General features: G+C 56.0%; 1 protein-coding gene across 42 annotated transcripts in view; it reads right to left on the bottom strand.

The window, feature by feature from the left end:
- Positions 1-325: 325 nt before the first annotated feature.
- The window catches only part of CEP164 (centrosomal protein 164), a 70,601-nt gene continuing 53,549 nt past the window's right edge, over positions 326-17,377 (bottom strand). For 14 of the 42 annotated variants that reach the window (XM_081546489.1, XM_081546494.1, XM_081546499.1 and 11 more), the window contains 19 exons: positions 16,163-16,372; positions 12,245-12,376; positions 11,919-12,135; positions 10,884-10,961; positions 10,511-10,642; positions 10,052-10,174; positions 8,765-8,908; positions 8,252-8,335; positions 8,072-8,140; positions 7,581-7,756; positions 7,098-7,224; positions 6,713-6,741; positions 6,037-6,244; positions 4,944-5,051; positions 4,250-4,364; positions 3,476-3,823; positions 2,674-2,740; positions 1,868-2,011; positions 326-1,720 (listed from right to left, as the gene is read on the bottom strand). In XM_081546489.1, coding sequence (XP_081402615.1) covers positions 1,621-1,720; positions 1,868-2,011; positions 2,674-2,740; positions 3,476-3,823; positions 4,250-4,364; positions 4,944-5,051; positions 6,037-6,244; positions 6,713-6,741; positions 7,098-7,224; positions 7,581-7,756; positions 8,072-8,140; positions 8,252-8,335; positions 8,765-8,908; positions 10,052-10,174; positions 10,511-10,642; positions 10,884-10,961; positions 11,919-12,135; positions 12,245-12,376; positions 16,163-16,372 — 2,611 coding nt within the window. In that variant the 3' untranslated portion in view covers positions 326-1,620. Of the gene's footprint in view, positions 1,721-1,867; positions 2,012-2,673; positions 2,741-3,475; positions 3,824-4,249; positions 4,365-4,943; positions 5,052-6,036; positions 6,245-6,712; positions 6,742-7,078; positions 7,225-7,580; positions 7,757-8,071; positions 8,141-8,218; positions 8,336-8,764; positions 8,909-10,051; positions 10,210-10,345; positions 10,383-10,510; positions 10,643-10,883; positions 10,962-11,918; positions 12,136-12,244; positions 12,377-16,162; positions 16,373-17,377 lie in introns of all 42 variants that reach the window. The other 28 variants (XR_014070046.1, XR_014070047.1, XR_014070050.1 and 25 more) reach the window with 8 other exon arrangements.

Genomic DNA, 17,377 nt, shown 5'->3' with positions numbered 1-17,377 from the left:
TTGAAAAACATTTTATGTGTGGCTTTGCTGGGTCTTGGTTGCTGTGCATGGGCTTCTCACTGCGGTGAATTCTCTTGTTGCAGAGCATGGGCTCTAGAGCACAGGCTCGGTAGTTGTGGCTCACAGGCTTAGCTGCTCCGCAGTATGTGGGATCTTCCTAGACCAGGGATCCAACCTGTGTCTCCTGCACTAGCAGGCAGATTCTTTATCATTGAGCCACCAGGGGAGCCCTAGGTGTTCTGTGAATATTCATTTCCTTCCCTCTATTCTTAAGCAGAAGGAAGCAAAGGCCTTCAAAAAGAAGGAGACACATTCACACAGCTACTCGGTAGCAAATGGACCTGTAGAGATTTAATTGATGTAGAAAACACAGGATTGTCACCCAAGTTGGTTGCAGCACATGAGCTATTCCCAAAGCACACAGAATGAACAAAAATGGACATCCTATGTGGTAGACTGATGCCGAAAAAGGACCTGGGGGTAAACAAGCCAATGGGATCTTAGTTCCTTATCGAAATAAACGAGGGGTGGGATGGTGGAGAAGTTCCTTATCGAAATAAACGAGGGGTGGGATGGTGGAGAAGTGGTTTCTAGGCATTGGAGAGGAACCCCGGGGCAGGGGGGGGGCATTTTATTTAAATGGTGGAGCAAATGTTGAACACCGCCTGTATGTCCCCTGGAGGAGCCCGCTGACGTGGGAAGGGTGGCAGGGTGCTGTGCCAGATGGCGGGCATGGGCCCAGCCCCTCACCTCCTTCAGAACAAGTGTCCAGGCTCTGAGAAGGGGTGGCAGGGGTGGCACAGGTGGAAAAGACAGATGGAAACAACGCACATATATACCCAAGGTGATCCAGGAAGACGAAACCATGGTGAGGGCCCGCTCTCTTCCTATGGCTCATTGGCTTCCTGGAAGCTGGGTGCCTGAGACCTGAGAATGTAGCTGGGATGCTCTGGGGAGGAGCCCCAGGGCAGAGGGAAGGAAGTGCTCCTGAGGACAGCCCCTGAGGAAAGCCCAGGCTGAGCAGAGGAAAGACAGGTGGCAAAACTTCTGGGCCCAATCCTGAGATAAGCCAAAAGGTGAGACAGACAGAGCGCTAAGGAAAGGGGATGTTAAAAAAAAGAACAATTTGATCTCTACAGGGCTGAGGTATTAGAGAGGCGGGCCCTGGTCCCAGAGTACAAACATGCCAGGGCGGGCTTTGTTCTGGGGAGTGAGAGACCACACATGTGACCCTGGGAGCTCCAAGCAGGCCCCACAGGTCCAAGAGACTGACTCCACTCCAAAGAAGTCCCCTGGCTTCTGAAGCAAGAGCTCCTCCAGCGCCACCTCTCCCTCCTAAAGGTGCCCCTGTCCCCGCTGCCCCACCTCAGTGTTGCTAGGTTCACGCAGAAGTCACACAGGGCGGCCTGAGATGTTACAGTCTAGGGGTGGCTTACTGTTCCTGGTCATACCATCCGTTTCCCCTGGTCCCCCGTGGTTCCTCTAAGTTCCAAGTGAGGCAAGCAGCACAGAGCGGGGGCCGGGAGAATGCTTTATCAGAGGGAGTAAAGTGCAGGCAGCAAGTAGGGCACATGGTCTGGGTGCAGGAGAGGCCAGGCTGCCCGCCCCCGGCTCAGGGCCTCAGTAGTGATGATAGATCTTCAGTCTGTTGCTCTCATCCAGGTCCAGCTGCAGGAGGCTGGAACCAGCCGCTGGCTTGGGCACCCAAGAGAAGAGAGGTCTGGCCATAAGGTGAAGGAGAACTCCGCAGTCAGCTGAGCACGGCTGGGGAGGACCCTCCTGAGAGCCCCTACCCCGCCTAGGGCCCACCTGCCCTGGCAGTTAGAGCGGGAAGGGATCAGGGCTTGGGAGGCAGCTAAAAGGATACAACTTGGGGTCGTTCTTGTAATGTTCTAGCCACTTTCGGTTAGCCTCGAGCCACTTTCGGTTAGCCTCAATTGGGTCCTGCAAGTTGGAGGTGTCCACCTTGGGGACTCGGGAATAGGGACGCTGCAGGAGGCGGAGCTGCTCACTGTGGGGAGGGGAGAGGAGGCAGGAGCACGGCAAGAGTGCCCCTCTGGCATGAGGAGCATCCCTTTCCAAAAGGGAAGAGGGTGGAGCCCCCACCCTGGGTGAATGCGCCTGACCTCAGGGCTGCCTGTGCCCAGCCAATCTCATCAGCAAACACTTTCCTCTCTATCAACTCAAATATTTTCCCAGCATCAGCTCCCAAGCTGGCCAAAGGGTGAGAGGGGCTGTGCTTATGGTTGGGGGCCTGCAGGGACACATCAAGAGGGGGTACATTTGGCAAGGAAATTAATAACAGGTTTCAGTAATTGCCCATCTGTCTCCCCCACAGGGAGCCCCCCTCTCCCTCCAGATGTTGCAGAGCAGGTCTGGGGGAAGAAGGAAGCCGTGCGGAGCAGTCAAAGAGCTCAGGGCAGAGCCAAAGGCCTCACTCCACGGCCAGATCCCATTTCTCCCCAGGGTGCCATCTCATGGGGCTTCCTCATGGGGCTGGCTCAGATAAGGCCAGCCTGGCCCCACTGGGACCTCAGCGGCTTCGTGGCCTGAGGAACCTGCCTAATGTCTGGGTGACGTCACAGGGCCTTCTGGTCCCTTCACAGGTCCCACCTGCCCTGGGAGCTGCAGCTGGACGGCGTGGCCCCACCCTGAGCCCACAACAAGGCTTACCTGGCAGACACATAGCCCAGCCTGTTTTCCAAGGGGGCAGGGCTCCTGCTGAGGAACGGGATGCCAGCTGGAAAAGTGTGAGGGAGGCATTCAGAAATGGGCAGCAGCTTAGCCAAGCCAGCCCCCTCTTGCCTCCCCCCACCCAGAAACTGCAAAGGCAGTGCCCCAAACCAAAAACAGGAAAAGCTTCTGAGGTTGAGAGACAGACGGTACCCAGGAACTGTCCTCCTTATTTCTAAAACTGAAATTACTTTTCAGTTTCAGTAGGGACAAGAAGGTAGAAGCTCTTCCTTCAAATAACTGTTTTTATGGATTTTCATATTCCTCAGCAGGGCCATGAGACCAGAGGAAGCCACATACAGCCAAAGGACCATCAACCCCGGAGTCACAGACGTGGGGTCAAAATCCAGTCAGTTGCTCGCCCCCTGGGTACCCTGGAGGATATTACTTAGCCTCTGAGTCTGTTTCCCCATCTGTAAAATGGGGATAAAAGTGGGGAATGACCTCAGAGGCTTATTATAAGGACTCAGTGAAAAACCATACATAAAATCCCTGGCCCATAATATATAACACAAGATGGCAGCGATCACAACTCTGACAAGTGGCCTCCTTAGGTTCAGCTGAGCTCTAGAATCCATCATAAAGGCCCCATCAGGTAACCAGTCCTTAACTCACAGGGCCTCCAGCCACAGGGCAAGCAGCAAGGTCCTCCCAGGGACCTTCAGAGTCCGGGGCCCATGCCAAAGCTGGGGGCAAGGTGCAGGCAGAGCCAGAACCACGCACAGCCCAGAGGGAGGCTTACTTGGAAAATACTTGCGCCACTTCTCCACCAGGAAGTCGTCCACGGTCTGAGCCACAGAGGGGGAGAGCCTGGGGCCCAGCCCGGGGTCCCAGGTCCACTGGGAGGATGTGGGCGGAGCCAGGGACGAGGCTGAGCCCCGGGCCAGGGAGGGCTGGGAGGGAGCCAGGGTGCTCCTGGAGGCCTGGGTGGGGAGCCGCATGGGCGTGGAGGTGGTGAAGCTCCGTGGCGGCTGGGTGTTGAGGCTGCCCAGGACGCTGAGCACTCCGTTGAGCTGGCTGCTGATGCTCTGCAGGGAGCTGCTCAGGTAGTGGATCTTGTTGGGGAAGGTGGGGCTTGGGGTCAGGTTGACTGAAAAGGGAAGAGGCGGAGGGTGAATGGCCTGGCTGGTACTGCACCCTACAGGCCCACATCCCTACCCCCTTCCCTGTTCCTCTCAACAAAAGCCCCACGGATTCAGTGTTTCAGAGCATCTCCAGGGAGAGGCCCTCCGCCCCGATGCAGGTCAGAGCAGCAGAGGGAGAAGAGACTCCCAGGTGGCAGCACAGGCAGGGAAAGGCCAAGACGGACGTTTTTCTCACTGCAAGTCCCCTGTGCGCTCAGACGGCCTCCCCTGAGCCTCTGGGCCCTGCAAACCCAGCCAGCTCACTCCTGCCAGGGCATTTGCTGAGCATTTGCGCCAGACACTGGCGCAGAGGGGGCCCTCTCTTGCAGGGCTGTGGGGAGGGGCTGCATCTCTGGTCTCCATGGACACCCAGGTCCTCCCCCACCACTCACGGCAAGGCAGGGGGCAGGAGTCGGAACAGTCACTGCTCCCATCTTCCAGGTCGCTGAGGTCAAAGGTCACCACCTTCTTGGTGTGGGGTCCTCTCAGAGTGTCCTCAGCTGAAGCCTGGTGGGAAGATGCAGCAGTTGAGGACAGCACCTGCCCTGTGCTTTCTGCCCTCATGACAGCTGAGGATTTGGTGGGTAGGCTCTTTGGGTCCCAAGTTCTGGGAGAGGCACAGGCTGCCTTGCAGGTGAGGCTGAGAACACTCGGCCACTGGAGATATAGGCAGTAAGGCCACCAGGGTCAGGCAGGCCCCCCACCCTCACCCCGGTAAACACTCCCCACAGTGTCTTTCCAGCTCCTGCTGTACCCACATCTCGGGCATCCGAGGAAAGCCTACAAGGCCCAGGGAAGGTAGTGAAACTGAGGAGCCTCTATTCTCCTCGGGCACCAGGGCAGAGCCAGTCCTCTCCCAAGACCCTTCGGCAAGAGGATCCAAGTCTGCTCAGGACGTCTCAGCACAGATACCCAAACCCCTAAATGTGCTCGACAGTCAAAGCTGAAGCCACAGCCACTTTCAGCAGCTCAGAAGCCCCAAGCCTACTGCCAATCCTGGGCCTAAGCTGCCCCGACATGGGACCCAAGAACCCCCACTGAATCCTAGGAAAAGAAGAGGGAGGCCGGGGCCAGGCTGGGCTGCACCTCTTCCCGGAGGGAGGACTCCAGCTGATGAAGCTTCTCTTCCTTCTTCTTCAGCAGGTCGTGGCCTTTCTGCATGGCCGACTTCATCTCATCCAGGTGCCTGGTCTCCTGCACCCAGGGAGGAAGGGGAGGAGAAAGACAGTAACTAACCCTACACGGGCACATGCAGGAGTCCCCGCTCTGCCATTTGTTGGCTGGGAGATCTGGGTGAGCTTAAATTACTGAACGCTGCATGTTCATCTAAAAAAAAAAAAACTTTTCATAGAGTCTTAAAGATTAGATGAGATAACGTATGCTGTGTACCCTCAACTATGCCCATACCTAATAAATTCTCAAAACAGTTACTATTAAACAAATGGTTGTTATTATCATCACTGTTCCAACTACCATTACTACCCCATCCTCAAGAGCAGGGATTCAGCAGAGCAATTCCAGGCCCTGGGGGTGGAATGTAGATGGCCCTGGAAGGCTGCCCCTCCATAGGTACTGACCTCTGACCCTCTGCTGCTCCCCAGCCAGACTTAGGGGCCACAGGGCCCACAATTCCTCACCAGCTCTGAGCACCATCGGAACTCTAAGGAACCAGACATAATCTTCTGCCAAGATCCTCACATGGCAAAGAGATGTGTGATCCCACTAATAACAACCGTGAAGTCGTCTCCTTTTCATTACAAATTAGCGTCTCAGAGAAGGAAAACAGGGAACTCAGGCTTATGCTGAGTGTGCTCAAAAGATGTTCACTTATGAGTAAGGTCTTGAGTGTGATGCAATGGCCAAGCAATGTGGAACTTCTAGAAAATGGGAACACCACTACAACCCTGTACATTGTCTCTGGTTACTGTGAGGCCCAAATGACTTCCTAGTAGAGAAAGCATTCTGCACTGCCAGGTGAGTGTAAGGAGCTTCCATCCTTGTGGTGATCCATAACCTCCATCTCCTGTCTGGTCTCCCTAGACTTGCCCAGTGACCCTGGGCCTAGTGGACCACTCAAGGGGAGCCCCGGGCATGATCCACTAAGGGCGAGTCCAAAGGGAGGGCCAACTTCCTGCCTCCGGCCTCCCCGACGTGGCTGAGTGCCCCCGGGGCTCCTTACCTCCTCCAGGTCTTTGCACACATCCTCCAGGGCCTTGGTGTCTGGTGGGTCTTTGGCCGCCTCCTGAGCGCTGGCCAGCTCCTGGCGCCAGTGCTGCTGGGCAGCCTTCAGAGCTGTCTGCCGCCTCTGCATGGAACGCGACTGTCGCACCAAGAACTCTTTGGCGTTGCGGAGAGCCACCCCCTCAGCAGAGAGGTAGTGCCGAGCGCTGCAGAAGGACAGGGCAGGGGGTGGAGCGGGGACACACGCTCTGTGAACTCCTGCTGTGGGTCACGAGCACTGCCCCAGCAGATGTCCAGCCTGAGCACAGACTGCAGGGCTAGGAGAGTGTGGGGACACCACTGCTCGATACCCACAGTGTGCGGCACGCGGGCTGTGCACTCCAGTCCTCCCACCCTGACCCTGACAGGGACCGCGCCTGAGGCCTCCAGAGACAGCCAGACTCTCCCATCAGCCTGACCCTCAAGCAAGGGTCAGTCCATGCTAGCGTGCTGTGTCAGTGATCACCCTGGGCACCTTTCTGGCTTGTCACAGAAGACGCCTCAGTGCCCTAGCCCCTATCCTTGAACCAAGCCCCACTGGAGACATGGGCCCACGTCAGTCCCACTGACGCACATCCTCACTCAAACCATTCCTGGATCCTCAACCCAAAACAGGACAGGTTATTGGAACGCACCTGTCCAAGGATAAGTCAGTCTCCTTGCTCTGGAAGAGAGAGAAGAATACCTCTTTAGTCTGGTTCTAAGACACAAGCAGTAGAAAACGCCCACTGAATGTAACAACATCAGATAACTACAGGCTCAATGGACCCCGAAGTCCCTTCTAGCAGCCCAGACGATGGTTCTGCCAGCCACTGAGCACCAGTCACTTACGGATATAATTTGACTGATGGAGAAGTAGGGCTAGGAATGATAAGAATAGGAGACTAAAATCCTAGGCAGAATAGTCAGGACTCTTCCTTGAGCCCTACCCCCCAGGGGCCCCTCTCCTACCCACTTTCCCCCGCTGGAGCCCCATCCCTCCTGGACCCAGCCACCCTGACCCTTCCAAGAGAAGCTCACCGTCCGGGGGGATTTCCTCAGGTCCTCAAGGAGGAGATCAGGCTCCAAATGTGGGGAAGTGTTACTGTCCTTTACCTCCAGCTCTTTCAACAAGTCCTGCTTCTTCTGAGCTTTGACCTCCAGGTCGCTGTGATGGAAAATTAGTTGGGAGTGGGGGGAGTTGGTGAGGCAGGGTCACATGCTGAAGCAGACCTGGCAACACCTTTCAGGACTCCTAGTGGGGAAGGGGCAGAACCACCTCCAGCCTTTCAATCCTGCCAAAGATGCTGAGGCAGGGCTGGGGCAGGGACAGTAGAACCGGGGGACCCGGGGTAGTCACAGCCTCTTAACCCACCCCCCGCAAGTCCCTACAAAACGCAGTCCCTCCGCCTGGCTCCACCTCTGCCTGCTAACTGGGCCACGAGGAGACAGAGCCCCCAAGCAGCAGAGGTCAGAGGGCAGACAGGAGGCGCAGGGGTGGCAGAGTGCAGGGGTCCAGACCACCTGACATGCTTCTGCAGCCTCTGACTCTGGGCCTGCAGCAGCTCCACCTGGGACTCCAGCTCCAACTTGCGGGCCTGAAGCTCCTCGAGGATTCTTCGGAGCTGCCGGTTTGACTCCAGCAGGTGGGTGTGCTCCTTCTTTGCCTCCTCCAGGTGCTGATGGGTGGCTGTGGCTTCCTGGGGGTGGGCAGAAGGAAAGACAGAAGGACCTGGAGACGTGGGAGGGAGTCGACGGGGGAGGTACAGAGCAGACAGCAGCAGACAGCGGGGAAGAACTGGGGGAGAGGCTGGACCTGGCACACAGCAGATACAGGCCCCGCCCCTCTGAGGCCCCGCCCCCCAGGGTTGCTGAGCTGGTCCCACAGAGAGAGGTGATCTGTGGGATGCTAGCCAACGGTTTGGAACCCAATTCCCCGGACAGACCAGGGGAATGAAGGGGCTGGGGGAGGAAGGAAGAGCTATGAGGGAGGACAGGAGGAGAGGCAGACGAACCTCGCTCTCCAGCGCGACCTGCCTCTGCACGTCCAGGAGCTGCTGCTTCTCTTTCCGGGCCGCCGCCTCCTGTGGGGCACAGAAGGTCTGGGCATCTGGCCGACTCCAGGCATCTCCTGGGGGAGCTGACTTCCAGGTCAAGGGTACCTGAGAGCCTGTCCTCTGCCCCTACTCCCGCACCTGGACATCCAGCTGGGCCAATCGGGCCTTGACATCCTTGGTTCTGGTTTCAAGTTCCACCTCTAAATCTTGGAGCTTCCTTTCCTGCAGGGAGTGCAGGTGGAGAGAAAGATGGGAGTGCTGCCAGTGCCCAGGCCCGAGCTGAGGGCCAGGAGGAGTTCGCTACCCTACGCCCCACACCACGTGCTCCAAGCTGGGCTGGGTTCCCTCAGCAGAGCATCACCTTTTGCTTATTTCAGGAAGGGGGTGAGCAGAGGCAAAGACACCAACCCTAAGGCCCGGGGTGCACTGACCTCCGCTTCTAGTCCTGGGGATGCTCCTTGGCCCAGAAAACAAAAGAGCAAGGATGCCCCGGCTTGGGGATGGCCAGGGAGAGACCTCCCCACCCCCGAAGCCGTCAGGCTCCGCCCCACCGCTGTGGCAGTGCCGGCCCCAGCACTCTTCTACCCCGGGTGGAGGGGTCGGGGAGGGCGGGCCCCAGGGCCCCAAGCGACTGTCAGCCGGGAGCCCCACCTGCTCCCGGCGCCGCCTCCGCAGGTCCTCCAGCTGCCGGTCCTGCTCCTGCCTCGCCGACTCCAGCTCTCGCTCATGGGCCCTGCGCAGGCGCTCCAGCTCTCCCGTCAGGTGCCCCAGGAGCTCAGCCCGCTGCTTCCTCTCCTGATGGAGGATGGGGCCGTCGGTGGGAAACCACAGCGGCCCCTCCCAACCCTTTGACCAGAGCCACCCCTCTACCCCCTGCCCTGCTGCCTCAGGTCAGTAAGATTAGGGACCCCACCAGGCCTCTAAGGCCGGCTCCTGGAGAGAGAGGGCCCAGGACCGTGTGGTCTCGCCCCAGAAAGCCTGCACCCCCTCTCTACCGCTGAAACAACACTGGACAGATGTCCTGAGAAACCCCCAGGTGGACACTTGCCTCTCCTACCACCCCCCGCACACACAGCCTTCCTTCCTTAAGGGAAGGGGTCATTACTAAAATCTCACTATTCTTCAACAAGGGCAGAATTGGTTTAGGAAAGGAGTCAACTACATTTTCCACTTGGTCGCTATTTCTGCCCTGGTACAGAGTCTGGGATACTGGTTCAAGTTTCTGGAGGTGTAGCCTAGAAACTGGGGACAGAAGCTCACCCAGCTCTGGGCTAAAGTCAGCCACCAGCCCTCCCTGTCATTGACCCCAACGTGAGCATGCCAGCGTGGGTCCACTTAGTCACTGAACTTTCCCCTCCAAGCCAGAGGCTTAAGATGGGCAGGTAATATCTAAATATTGGTTGGCTCTTGCCAATCTATTTCCTGGAGTCCTGGAATTTCTGTTAGGCCTGGAGGCATGGGGTTGGTGGTTAAAAATTGAAGGCTCTGGAGTCAGATAGTCTTGGCTTGAATCCTAGCTCCTCTACTTATCAGCCAGGGAAGCTTAGGGGAGTTGCTTACACTCAAGTCTCAGTTTCCTCTCTTTAAAATGGAGAGGATAGTACGGACGCCCCCACCCAAGGGCATTGTGGAAACTAAATGAGGTTAACGCACAAAGAGCTCAGGATGCACCTGGCACATCGGCTGTTATTAACAGGAGAGCAAAGTGCAGCCTGATGATGGAGGAGGAGCAGGCCTCACGTGATGCTTTAGTACAAAGGCAAAACTGGATTTCACCACTGCCAGGGGCCAGGGAAGAACGCTTCCCACCACCCCTGACCCTTTCCAAGGCCCTCCAGACATCTGGGAAGGACCCCGAGGGGAGGGTAGGTGGGTGGGTGTGCGTTTGTGTGTGCACAGGCGCAAACACACGTGCGCCAGGGGATGTAGCCAAGTCACCTCAGCCTCGTACTGCTGCCTGGCCTCGGCCACCACCTGCTGGTGCTCCTCCTTCATCCTGTCCATCTTCCACTTGTGCTCCCGCTCCACCTCTTGGCGCTTCTCTCTCAGGAGGCCGCTGAGCTGCCAGGCAGGAGGCAGGGATGCGACATGCAGGACTGAGGCCAGAGCAGCATCCGAGGACTGAAGCACTTGAAGGACTCACACATGTGTGGGACACACACCCACCTCCCCCAACGTCCCCACATACACACACGGCCACACCCAGCACCTCCTCCCACTCCACTCACGTACAGGGCACGGGGTAGAGAAGGACGTGGCCTCCAGGGAACTAAGGCATAAAAACAGAGCCCCAGCTGAGCCGTCCAAAGCAAAGCAGAGGACCCTCGGGCCAGGACGGCTCGGCCGGCCGTCCACGACGACAGGCCCCCAGAGCGAAAGGAGCAGACCGGCACTCACCTCTTGTTCGTACTCCAGCACCTGGTACACTTTGTGATGGGCTCGCTGCTCTGCCCGCCCAAGGCTCTCCTGCAGCTGGGCCTCCTCTTTCTGGTGAGCTTCCTCCATCTTCTTCTGGAGGCTGGAGACCACCTGAGGAGGCGCCCGCACTGGGGAGCGTGACCCTCAGAGGGCCCTACAGAGTGGCCGCGGGTGACTCGCTTCCAAGGGACCCAGGGACCCAGCCCCCAGCCCCCAGGGCTGCAGGAGAGGGAGGCTAGTGGCAGGGATGGGGTCGGGGTAGAGTTCTGCTGACCAGCCCAGCCGTGAAGGCTGAGAGCCTGGGGACTAGGAGGCCAGGCTCTGCCTGGCAGGCACGGCCGCCACCCCTCACCTCCCTGTGCTTGGCCTCCAGCGAGGAGGAAAGCCGCTCCAGCTCCTCTCTGTGCTCCCTCTCCAGCGCTGCCACTGCCTGGGGTGAAACACAGGGCCTGTGAGGACCAGGGCAGGCTGGCCGGGCTCTGACTCTGGGGCAAGGAAGAGCCAGGAAGACCATCCCCAACGCCCCTCGAGCTAAGGGGCTGAGGGGAACCGCAGGTGCATCTGTGTTCCTCAAAAACAGCTGTCCCTCAAGTCTGCAAGCAAACGGGGACATGCAGGCCAGCGTGGAGGGAACCTTTCAGTGAGGCTTGGTCATGGCCCTTCCATCCTCGGGCCTCTGGGCCAAACCACCGTACACAGGCCACACTCCTGCCTGTGAATAAGGGCCAGGAGGCCTGGAGGCTCAGCACCGTCTCCCTGAGCACGTGCAGCACGATGACCTCCCCCGCAGGATCCCCTGGTCTGGGAACTGACACTCCACCCAGAACCAAAATAAAACACCAGTTCCACTTGACCTATTACCTACTTCAGCCTCTTACCTAGAGACAGACCACTGGATGGGAGGGACAGGGAGTAAGGACAAAGGAGAACAAACTCCCCAGACTGAGCCAGCTTCTCGCTCTGAGGCAGGGGAGGGAAGGAGAGAGACAAGAGGTCCTCACAGCTGCCCCTCAGGGACAAGGATGGGGACGCTGCACCTTCGTCTCAAGACCTCTGATCTGGTTTCAGTTCTTTCAGTCATGAAGGCTTCCCAAATCCCCAGGTCCTTTCCCTTCAAACTACTTCTCTGCTGCTGACAACTCCCAACAGGCCCTGGAGGGGGGCCTCTGGACCCCACTGTGCCCTCTGCCCGCCGTGGAGACCAGGGCAGCATCTGCTTTGAGACGAGCGGGGTCCACATGGGCCCAGAGAGCCGGCCCAACATCTCCGTGCCCTTCCTCGCAGACCTCCACGCTCCTGGCTCCCCTGGGCGCCAAGCCTGGTTCTTATTCTTCCTCACCACCCAGCGCCTCCCCAGGGATACATGGGGGTGGAGGAGGGCACTCACTTCTTTCCTCTCCCCTTCCAGCTGCTCCCTCAGCTGCTGCAAGGCCCTCTCCTTCTCCACGTTCAGGGCAGCCTGCTCTCTCTTCTCCGAAGCCTCCATCTCTTCCCTGAGCTGCTCCAGCATCTGCCTGCTTCTCTCTTCCAAGCTGGCCCTCTCGGCCTTCTGCAGAGACTCCAGCTCTTCTCGCAGCTTCTGCAGGGAAGCCTCTTGCTCGGCCCTGGGCAGAAAAGGAGGTGGGGATGGGTCTGGGTGCTTGTGTTGGGGGGGTGGTGTGCAGAGAGGGGAAAGCCTCCAGGGAGGCCAGGCTGCCCACAGTCCACACTCACCGGATTTGGTCCTCATCAGCCTCCGAGCTGAACTGCACCTGGGTGCGCAGCCGGGACAGCCTCTGGCTCTCCTGCTCTCTCATCTGGGTCTCCTCCTCCTCGGTGGCTCTCTGCAGCTGCTCCTTCAGGGAACTGCAAAGCAAAGGCCAGTTTGCTGGTGGGACCACAAGGCCTTTCCCCTTCTACACCTAACCCCTGGCTCTAGGGCTCCAAAAGCCTGGAGCCTGCTTGTGAAGCTTCCTACATCTTAAGGACAAGCCTAACCTCAGCCTCTGGGTCCTGCTGCCTTTAATACCCCCCAGGGTGAGGCTCCGCCGTCCCTAGGATTCTCCAGGCAAGAATACTGGAGTGGGTTGCCATTTCCTTCTCCAGTGCATGAAAGGGAAAGTGAAAGTGAAGTCTGCTCAGTCATGTCCGACTCTTAGCAACCCCATGGACCGTAGCTTACCAGGTTCCTCCGTCCATGGGATTTTCCAGGCAAGAGTACTGGAGTGGGGTGCCATTGCCTTCTCCGGCCCAGGGTGAGAGTGGCTATGAACTCCACCTCCCCTTTGCCACAGGAAGCAGATTACAGGTTCCATAATAACAGAATAGCATTTCTGCCAAAGGTTCTCCTCTGCCTCCAGGTGGGAGGCATTTTCTCAAGGTCAGATCCCGTCTGACCCCAACCCAGCTCTGGCCACATCACATGAGCCAGCACCTCCAAACCCCACCACACTCCTCCCTGCCTCCTGGCCTTTGTTCAAGCCAGTTCTCCCATTGAGAATCCTCTTTCCTACCTGACGAACCCATGTTCCTTGTTCAACACCCATCTCCCTCCTCTTGGAGAACTCTCTCCAAGCTCATCAATCCCCTTTCAGCTCCCATCACGCTTTATATGAGGACCTTTCTTATCCATGCCACTCTGTGCCATGCATAATATCACACCATAGTTCAGCCTTTGTATGTGTGTTTTCTTTACAAGTGTGGGAGCATCTCCAGAGAATGAATCTTGTCTTAAAATCTGCTATCTCCGAAGTGCCAAGCACAGTAACAGAAATGGAAGTAGGGACTCCATGAATGTTGGTTGAATTTGGGCAGTATCACCCAGGCCCAAACTACAAGCAAGTTCTGATTATCTGTGAGGGGTCCCTTATTCACAGACCAACGAGATGGTGACCATCTCATCCCAAGCAGACGACCCTCGCACGGCCCCCACATGACCAGGGGCTGTCATGTGACCAGTGCTGCACACTCAAGGAGTTCAAGCCTGAGAAAAACATGCTTCAGGAGACAATCTCTCGGAAAAGCTTCTGCAGTGAATTTCAGAGCCAAAAAAGACTTCAGATCATTTTCTATTTTCAGCTATCACCACTGTTCTCTTCCGTAATGACAGAAAATTTAAAGATTCTTCCTGCTAGATTCCCCAGAAACCCTTTCTCTTTGTCCCAAGGCTAAATTTTACACATATCACCACAGAATGGAAGGGTCTTTAGCAGTTAAGTCTTGCATTTTACAATGCTCTCCTCCTTTCATCTTACAGCTAAACTCAGTCTGTTTTGTAACTAAAGAAACTAAGCGTCAGCCTGCCTGCCTTCTCGTTCAAGGAATATTTGCTACAAGGTCAGCTGTGGCTTCCAGAAATTTCTACCAAGTGGTACTTTCCCAGCAGAGAGGAGACCCTACGCCTCAGAAAGGCTCATGTGTAAACAGAAACAGGGTTCTCATGACAAGCTACTTTGAAGAGAGCCAGGCAAGGCACTGCCAACAGAGAAATCACTTAGTCAAGACCACCAACACTGTACTGATTTCAAATGAAAATACAACCAAGAGCCACCTTTTACTGAGCAATTATCGTGTTTCAGGCCCTGAGTCAGATACTTTTCAACAGGCTGGTTTTCACTACAATTTAGGAGGGCTCTGGGAGGCCCCTCTGGAGTTGGAGGGTTCGGGGAGGGACAGAAAGCAGTCAGCACAGCCCAGGGTGGCCACGGAGAGAGAGGAGCCTGGTAGGGAGACACCACCAGTATTTCTTCCTAGGCACTGCCTCTCAAGGTAAGCTGAGTCACACTCTGTTTGGGAGGCCCCCTACCCCAAGTTCCAGGTGGCTAGAGGAGGAGGATGCCTGGGATCATCTGTTCTTTGGGGTGCTCTCTGGCAGGGGGATCCAGGAGGGGTGACGTAAGGATGGACCCTGGTCAGCAGAGCCTGTGTTGGGCTAATGAGAGAGACTGTCCCCAAGCCTCTGGGCAGTTAGATGCTGGTTTTCTGTTAGTTTCTCTAAATTAAGCATAAACATTTTATACAGTCTTTGCCATGAATGATATAAAAATAGTAAGTCTACAGCACTTTGGGATCTTCTGTCCAGGAGGACAAAATTTAGCCTTTAGCTTAACTGCCAAGTAAGTGAAGCATATTAACATCTTTTCGTAGCACTTTCCCCATCCTGGGACTGTGACAGAGATGGTTTATTTCCCTCTCAATATCCATTCTTCCACTTTTCTTTACTAAGAGAACCCTGATTTTATTCTATCAGGCCCAGAGACCAGCTAAAGGACTACATTCCCCAGTCAACTTTGCACCCTTTGCAAGCAGGAGTGGCCAGTGAGATATAAACAGAAATTATTGGGTAAAGTTTCCATGAAAGTGCCTTCAAAGGGACTGAATGAGCTAGAAGGTGCCCCTATACTTCCTGCCTGGAATACAGATACGATGGCTGGAGATCCAGCAGCTATACTGGACTATAAAGAGAGCCTGAGAGTAAAACTCAGCACTAAAGATGACAGAGGGATTAAAGGACACCTGGTGACACTTTATTGTGGAGCCATCATGCCAGCCCTGAACTGCCTTTTCCTATAAAAACAGAACTCCAGCACACAGTCCTCCCCACGCAGGCCCAACCTAAGCTGTGCTGCATTTGTCAAGGGCCTGCCCGTCACCTACTCAAAGAGTAGGAACCCAAACAGAAACTTGTGGGTTCTGGGCAAGAGCACCTCAGACCCTATCGCATGGTCCCTACCAATCTCACTGGGTCCCCACAGGGCCCTGACTCCCAGGAGAGAGGACATCATAGTCATTAAGAAAATGGGCTCTGGAACTTCCCTGGTGGCACAGTGGATAAGAATCCACCTGCCAATGCAGGGGACACAGGTTCGATCCCTGGTCCGGGAAGATTCCACACACCAAGGAGCAACTACTGAGCCCATGCTCTAGAGCCCAGGAACTGCAACTACTGAAGCCTACGTGCCCTAGAGCCCATGCTCCACTGCAACAAGAGAGTAGCCCCCACTCACTGCAACTAGAGAAAGCCCGTGCAAAACAATGAAGACTCAGTGCAGCCAAAAATAAAATAAATAAAAATTATTTAAAAGAAAAAACAAAAAGAGGGGACTTCCCTGGCAGTTCAGTGGCTAAGACTCCGAGCTCTCACTGCAGTGGGCAGGGGTTCAATCCCTGGTCAGGGAACTAAACTCTCCCATGCTGCGTGGTGCAGTCAAAATAAAAAAGAATGGTGTTTTTTTCTTAAAAAAAAAAAAAGGAAACAAGCTCCCGAGACAAACTGCCTGGACTGTTAATCCAGGCTCTGCTGCTTATGAGGCTCCACACCTTGGACAAGCTACTTAACCTTCCTGTGCCTCAGCTTCCTCATCTATATTATAAATTCTACAAAACAGACTTGATGACAATACCTCATAACGGCCATTACAAGGACTGAACGAATTAGCAGACATAAAGCACATGTATCAGAGTAATCTCTCAAAAAATACCAGCCATCCCCATTACTATCATGCCTCTCCAGTCCCTTCCCAAAAGAGGAAAGGCAGGGGTCTTGGCCAGGGAGCCCACCCCTCCACCCGGGCCATGGAGGAGTCGTCCTAGAGGGGCCCCGGGCACCCCCGCGGCGGCCAGGGTGGCTGGGGAGGGGGGCAGCGGCAGGACCTGAGCGCCTTCTCTTTCTGCTGGTGAAGTTGCAGGGCCTCCACCTCCTCCTCCCGCCACAGCTTCTCCCGCAGCCGCTGCATCTTCTCTCTCTTGGACTCCAGGAGCCGTGTCTGTTCTTGCTCTAGCTCTCGGGCCACCGCCTCTTCCATGGCCTCCGGCGTGGCCTCTGAGAGCTGCTCCCGGGGAGCCGCAGGCTCTGCAGATCGCCTGCCAAGGGTGGGAGCAGCGTTTCACTCAGTTCACTGTTCACCCACCTTCTGGCACCAGGGTTTATAGAGATACTGAACATCCCACACAGAGCCCTAACGGAGGGTCCCCGGTCAGGAGCCGTACGTGCACATCAGGTTGTCCGAGGGCAGGCTACCCTCTCAAACACAAGGGCAGCATCTGTTCCACAGCAGCAGCCCCCAACCTTTCTGGCACCAGGAACCGGTTTCATGCAAGACATTTTTTCCACAAACCAGGGGCCGGGGGATGGTTTGGGGATGATTCACATGCATTACATTTATTGTGCACTTTATTTCTATTATTACTGTATCAGCTCCACCTCAGGTCATCAGGCATTAGATCCTGAAGGTTGGAGACCTCTGTTCTATATGATAAGCCCCACTGTGGCTATATGAGGGAGGGCCTGAGTGCCTAAGGAGTGGGGTGACGCATAGGAGGCTCTCAGGGGACTGGGTAGGTTGCGGCCCAAGTGAACATCCCAAGACATGGCTCAGGAGCTGGCTGCAGGAGGAAGAGGACAAAGTTCTGTCCCTCATGGACTCCTCCCGAGTGGGTTCATGGCTCTGGTTGTGTCTCCTACCAGGGCTCTCCCTGTTACTTGAGGCTCATGCCGGCAGTTCGGGAAGTCCCCAAAGGCTGCTCCCTGACTCTCAAACCTGAACAGAGCTCAATGCTTATGAGGCAGTAGGAGAAGCAGCAGCATGTCTCCTAGCCCTGAGGCCCAGAATAGTCCACGGAGGACAAGGAATGCCCAATCTCTTTCCACAATGCCAAGGGAGCCAGGCAGGTGACCCTTCCCTAAGCCAGAGAGAGTAACGGGCACATCTGAAATGTCAGGCTCCGTATCTCCCCAACAGTGCCACAACTTCATCTGCTTAGAGTGAATTCACCGTGTGGAAATGGGTAAAAGGAATTCTAACTTGGATGCAAAAGGCAGGTGGTTAGATAAGGAACAATGGGATCGGTTAAAGAGATGTCTACACA

Source organism: Giraffa tippelskirchi, chromosome 11, assembly GCF_054371585.1.
Source record: "Giraffa tippelskirchi isolate mGirTip1 chromosome 11, T2T-mGirTip1v1.2.pri, whole genome shotgun sequence".
NCBI lineage: Eukaryota > Metazoa > Chordata > Mammalia > Artiodactyla > Giraffidae > Giraffa > Giraffa tippelskirchi.
The sequence above is the reverse complement of the archived record's forward strand: the minus strand, read 5'-3'. Positions and strand labels throughout refer to the sequence as shown.